Below are 6,000 nucleotides of genomic sequence, written 5' to 3'. Positions count from 1 at the left end.
GCGCTGGCAGCTTGCCGGCGCCATTCTAAGTGGGGCTGAGGGCAGAAGGGCACAAAAGTGGGACAGAGGGCAGAAGGGGACAAAAAATGAGTGGGGCAGAGGGCAGAAGGGCACAGAAACGAGTGGTATAGAGGGCAGATGGGCATAAAAAACGAGAGGGTGGCAGTGATTAAGCAGGCAAACTCCCCCCTGCGAAATTGCAAAGCGCCTCGCGAACACCCGCGAACATGCAAAAACAAAAAAATCCACAAATTCGCGAATTTTGCTGATTGCCAATTCGCAAATCCGCAAATTCGCGAATTGCGAATTCGCAAAATTCGCCCATGCTTACAGCCAGCCCTGTGCCTAGCCCTAGGCCTATTCTCAAACATGAATCACAGGTAAGATAAGCGTTTGGGGGGGAGGAAGAATAATGGAGGAGGAGGAGAGAGGAGAGACTGACGGTAGTACTACTAAAGTAGAAGGACAATTGAATTCACTAACTCTGTGAGTGGCACTTACTTTTGTAAACATTTGGCGATTACTTAGACAATTTGAATCAAGCAGCCAGTTATGTTTCCGGAAAACAAATGAACAGTTAACCCCCCCGCCCCCCGCCTCCCCGGCAAAACAGTAAACACTCGTCAGCAATGTTTAACTTGAAAGTAAATAATTATTTCAATCCATAATAAAAATAAACAAACCCGCAAGACCTGACCCACCCCCCTCCCTAACCGCAAAGAATGTCAGTGAAAAAGTCCCCAAAGTCCAAGAAAAAACTCAACTCCCAATTCCCACCCCCCCAAAAGTCTTTAAAAAAGGGGCAAGGAACAGTCTCTCCTCCTCTAGTGCTGCTGGCGGTTTCCTTTGGCCAGGTGGGTCCGTTGCTCCCCGCGGAGGTTCTTCTTGAGCAAGCTCTTCATTCTCTCCATCTCCTGCTCAAGATTGGACACCCTGAGGCTTAGGTGGTGGATGCGGGCCTTGTACCTGCTGTGGGGGGCAGCTGATTTTTTGGCTACTTGGCGGTGGCGGGTGGCTGCGGTACCACGGCTCCGTACTGCTGGAGACTTGCACTGACTGGCTGACCCAGGGAGCGCAGAGGAGGAGCCAGCTGTCGCGGTGGGTGTTGTGGTGGACTGCGACTGCGTGTCCTCCTCCTCCTGGGCCACCAGCCACCGATATTCGGCGACAATCGCCTCCAGCTTCCTTTGCCGGGCCCATCTAGCCAGCTCCTTCCATGTAAGTTTGGAAGGAGTATCTATATGAAGAAAGAAAGACATACTGTAACCAATGTTCTTTAAGATTAACACAAAATAATTCAGCAGAAAGTTGTGTCACAGTAGAACTAGCAACTTTCAAGCACAGTACATAACATTTGTGGCCTGTATGTATCTAACCTCCCACTTCGTCAGCCTCTGCTCTAACATTAGTGGGAGTTTCAGGAATCAATTCTATGAGCACTATATGGACTCACTACATTAGAGCCGACTATGACAGTACACCAGGCTTATTCTTATTCTTCTCTCTTGTTTAGCGAAATTGGTACGTAAACTTCTGGAAGCCGGCATAATGCCAGCGTAGTCAACTTGCACCCGAGAAAAACAGACGCAAGCCATGATTACACAGACTTGCGTTACTGTACCAGTCCAGTACATGCAGGTGGTGAAGCTCTTACTTTTCTATTACGGGTGGCACTGAGAATACTCTGTTACAAGGGTTACTGCTTAATTAATTTAACTTTCACCCTACAGTGCCAATGACTACTAGAAAAGGAAAAGGAAGAAGATAAATAATATGATTATCCATCCCTTCACAGGATATTTGCTTACATATGGGATGACTTTAGGTACTTTGCTTTTTATTGAGTGAACACTGATAGGCCACACATGAATGACAGAGTTGTACTAAAATTATTAACAGAGGTAGTGAGTGGCCCCCATAATCGTCGGATATATGCTGTGCTTGCAATACAAACTACTGCTACTGTTCATGGTAGTATTCAGAAAAATTACAACTTCTTTTCCTTGCCTTTGCTAAACTGGAACAGATGTGAGGGTGCGGTGTTACATGCTCTTCAAAGTAACACTTACTTTATCCAGTGACCCTCTACTCTGTCTACATACACATATGCTATCTATGAGTCAGATAGTACCATGATCCAGGCATCCATCCATTCAAAGTAAATGTCAATCATTCTTCTTAATGTCTCAACTGGACAAACCTAAGTTTTTCTCACGGAAAAATAACTTTTTCATTTTATTTTGGAAACCGCAAGCCATGCATCCGTGTTTGACTTGCATGTGAATTTGAACCAAAGGATATATTGCGCACACATACAGTTTCTGTTTTACTCACCCAGGCAGTCCTCTTCCCTTTCTCCTTCCACCCATCCTTGCTTCATCCTTCAACCGGCCATGCATCATATTCCCAGCCACCTCGGGCAGCATTCAAAAACACGTATCATTCTTTGACAGCTATCATTACTTTGAACTCGCTCGTCCTTCCACACTTACTAACACCCTTCTTTCCCTTTTCGTTCATCACATCCATCAAGTTTATCTCTGATCTGACTTGGCTTCTCGATAAAACTTTCACAGCTGAGTTGAAGTCAATTTAGAGGAGGCTACTACCTGGTTGATAAAAACTTAGTTCTAAATTTGTAAGTCTTCTTAACAGTAAAGTATACTTGTACTGTACAACATATACAACCGTGCAGAGAGCACACTCTGCAGTCTGCAATCTCAATACATAAGGAATATAATAGCTTACCACTACCCGCCACTCCCGTGGCATCCCCCACAGCAGTTCCCGCTGGCTGTTGCACCGCCTCCGCCCCAGGAGTACCCACCTCTGCGCTGGCCCCGGAACCGGTGAATGGCTGTGCCGATGTTCCGCCTAGAAAATACATTTTAGATTCTTAGATGCCATATACACCACTCCCTAGTATTTTGTCTAGGAATGAAAAAAATTTACTATGACTACACAAACAAATTTAATAATTTGTGACTCTCTAGTCTAAACTACAAATTGCCCTTTTTTCAGGGAAGGGTGTTTTTTAGTTATGCTTAGCCGTAACATGTCTTGCTACACTTTTTGGCACAACTGATGAATGCTTGCTTTTTAACACGCACCATTTTTCTCATAACAGACAGAAGCTTCCCTTCTAAGAACAAGAGCAAGATCAGATCATCATCACTTGGACGGAATCAGCAACGATTCAGCACCACAAAGAAGACTTGAAGTTCCAACCAGGTGAGGGCTAGACCACAATTAATGTGTGAAATCACTAAGCACTTTTCAATTTTTAATCCACTGTTTATGTTGTATGATGAACTTGATTTTAATAAATGTTTTTACTTATAATAAAGCTTTAAAACTTACATTGACTCTGTGGTTTTTGGTCATGAGTGAGTGAGCGAAAGGGTTTGCAATTTGCAAGCCTGAGTCCGTGGCTCTGAGAGGTCGGGACTCTGACTCCGTAGTCTTATGTCCTGGGTTCTATAATCATTGGGGATCAATCATCGATGAATTCGGGAGCTAAATGACTCTGACATACTAGCTAGTCAGTAAGGAGATTGGGGTTTCAAATTCTGTTATTATTGAGGTATGTGGAAAGTCTAACTGCGCCTATTATAATTGATACACAATGTACTATTTCGTGTCCATAGTTCTGTTTGTCCAGAATAGTCCCTGCAACAGTAGTAGTATGGATTGTCCTCCTATCCAATCAAAAAGTAAACTAGTATCTTATTCTTTCTTGGTGGCCATTGACATTTTATTGTTGGGAATTGTCAAAGCATAAACATTTAGAAGACTTCAAAAGACATTATGGACAACCCAGAGGACTGCACTCAGTGCATGGAGCTTTTGTTGAATAGATTGGGAGTTTTGTTTAACACCTTCTGCCAACTGTGCAAGCTTAGTTAGCTACACAGACAGACTAACAATAATCTAGTAGTACCACAGGGAGTCATAGTAGAGGTAGGATAAAAATTTAGAAACAGTCTACAAGAAGATCAAAGACGATTTAGAAAAAATCGAATGAGGAACGTTAGGAAAAAATAGGTGCTGTAACAGATAGGGAAGTATAATTATTAATATTAACAGGAAAACTTACTGGGGCCAGCAGAGGAGCCCTCGGCAGACCGATCTGGGCCTTCCTTATCTTGTCCCTTCTCCGCCGGTGCCGCTACCTCCTCCTGTGTCCCCTTTTCCCTGGGGGATGCTGATGTACAACATGAAAGAAAGACACAAACATGGATGATTGTTGTCAACCAAATCAAACATTTCAAAAAAACAATAAATTATTTTGGGGAAATAGACAACAATTGAACAAAATGTATTGACCTATCTGATGTGGTCTACTAGGATATTAGTATTGCTGGATTTGCGTACCGTCTACTTGGAAAGTTATGTAACTCACTAAACCAACTACAAAAAGGTTCGACTAGGACTGGCAGGCAGCACTCCGCAGCACGAGAAGTGACACACACAGTCCATCGTGATTGCAGACCAGTGGGAAAAATAAAAAGTTTCCTACTAAAGAACCAGTCATAATATACTCAAACTATCAATCCACCACCACTATCTCTTCTTAGTGGCAGGAGAACAAAGGAAGGATGGGACTTGAGTCTCTAGGGGCAGATTTACAAGCCCCTTGCAGCTCTTTTGCTCCGTCGTTGCGTGACATTTGTGACGCAGCGGCAGCGCAAAAGAGGCACCATGGTATGGGGTATATTAACAACGTGATGCATCTAGGAGATGCATCACATTGTAAAGCCCTGCGCCCTCAGGGGGCATTCTGGCGCAAGGGAGGGGGTTCCTGCGCAGGAACGCCTCCTAAAAGTGGCTGAGTGAAATCTACAAGATTTCACTCAGTCACTTTTAGGCCAATGCTGCGTCAAAACCCTGCGCCTGCTTGAAGCAGACATACGGCTTGACGCAGCATTGGGAAGATAGGACACACCAGAGCATTGCTGGAGCTGCGTCTTGCTTGCAATGCAACTCCAGCAATGCGCCGCTTGTGCCACCTCAATTTATGGTCCCTGGGGTTAGTGCTGTTTTGGGTCTGTCTCCTGCTGTTTTAGTTACTGTTCATTCAAGCTTGTGTCACATGTGTCTGTTGGGATCCTTCTCATCTTACAATACCTGATTGCCCACTAAGGGGTGCCCAATTAATGGCTCACTTTTGTATGGCACTGTGTCCCCATCTGTTTCATTGTGGTTCAGCTCCCCTCATGTGTTGTGTAGTTGCCTATGGATACCGAGACACACACAAACACATGTTGTGTGAGATGTGCAGTGTGAGGTTGCCTGTTTGTGTTTGTACATCGGCACCAGTGCATTGGTATTGCTGTAATGGGCAATCGTTTGGATGTTGTTTGGGTGATTTTCCCTGCTGTCCCTGTGAGTCATATCTCTATCTCATCATTCTGCACAGTGATCCTAGTTGTTAGGTCCCATAGCTGCCATGGAATGGGGTATTTGTGACCTGATACCTACAGTTTACGCAAGATGTATTGCTTTGTGTCTATTTTCGAGACATGAGTATGCATTTTGATGGTCACTTCTGCGTTTGTGTCATTGTACACTGTATGCAATGACAGCCCCCATGAGTGGTGCTTGTCTGCACATTGCCGAGAGTATGTTTTATTTTCACAGCACTGTTTGCCTCACCACATCTCTGTGGGTATGTGACACAACCACTACTTTGTCACAGAAGTGTTTCATGTGTTGAGACCAGGGATCATACATGCTGTTTGGCATTTGCTGCTTTTGCCATGATGACACTTACCTTTTGGTCACTATGATGATGGGGGTTAGACCCATTACCACAATGCTCAACTTTTGCGGCAGTTTGGAACCACACAATTTACATTTGATCTACACAGTGATGGGAGTTAGAGAACATTGACACAGTGCTAATGTGATGCTTGACTTGTGTAGCCCCCACTCAGTTATTGGTCACACGTGTGATGGTAGTTACATTGTATGTTCTAACTCATATTCACTGTTGGGGCA

At 44.3% G+C, this 6,000-nt stretch overlaps 1 protein-coding gene across 1 annotated transcript in view; it reads right to left on the bottom strand.

The window, feature by feature from the left end:
- Nucleotides 1–824: 824 nt before the first annotated feature.
- LOC147663472 (uncharacterized) overlaps nucleotides 825–6,000 on the bottom strand; it is a 45,183-nt gene continuing 40,007 nt past the window's right edge. The window contains exons 2-4 of the mRNA XM_086950424.1: nucleotides 4,097–4,204; nucleotides 2,749–2,874; nucleotides 825–1,237 (exon numbers count right to left, since the gene is read on the bottom strand). Of these exons, the coding sequence (XP_086806550.1) occupies nucleotides 825–1,237; nucleotides 2,749–2,874; nucleotides 4,097–4,204 (647 nt within the window). The remainder of the gene's footprint in view (nucleotides 1,238–2,748; nucleotides 2,875–4,096; nucleotides 4,205–6,000) is intronic.

This window comes from Lissotriton vulgaris, unplaced genomic scaffold (assembly GCF_964263255.1).
Source record: "Lissotriton vulgaris unplaced genomic scaffold, aLisVul1.2 SCAFFOLD_516, whole genome shotgun sequence".
Taxonomy (NCBI): domain Eukaryota; kingdom Metazoa; phylum Chordata; class Amphibia; order Caudata; family Salamandridae; genus Lissotriton; species Lissotriton vulgaris.
The sequence above is the reverse complement of the archived record's forward strand: the minus strand, read 5'-3'. Positions and strand labels throughout refer to the sequence as shown.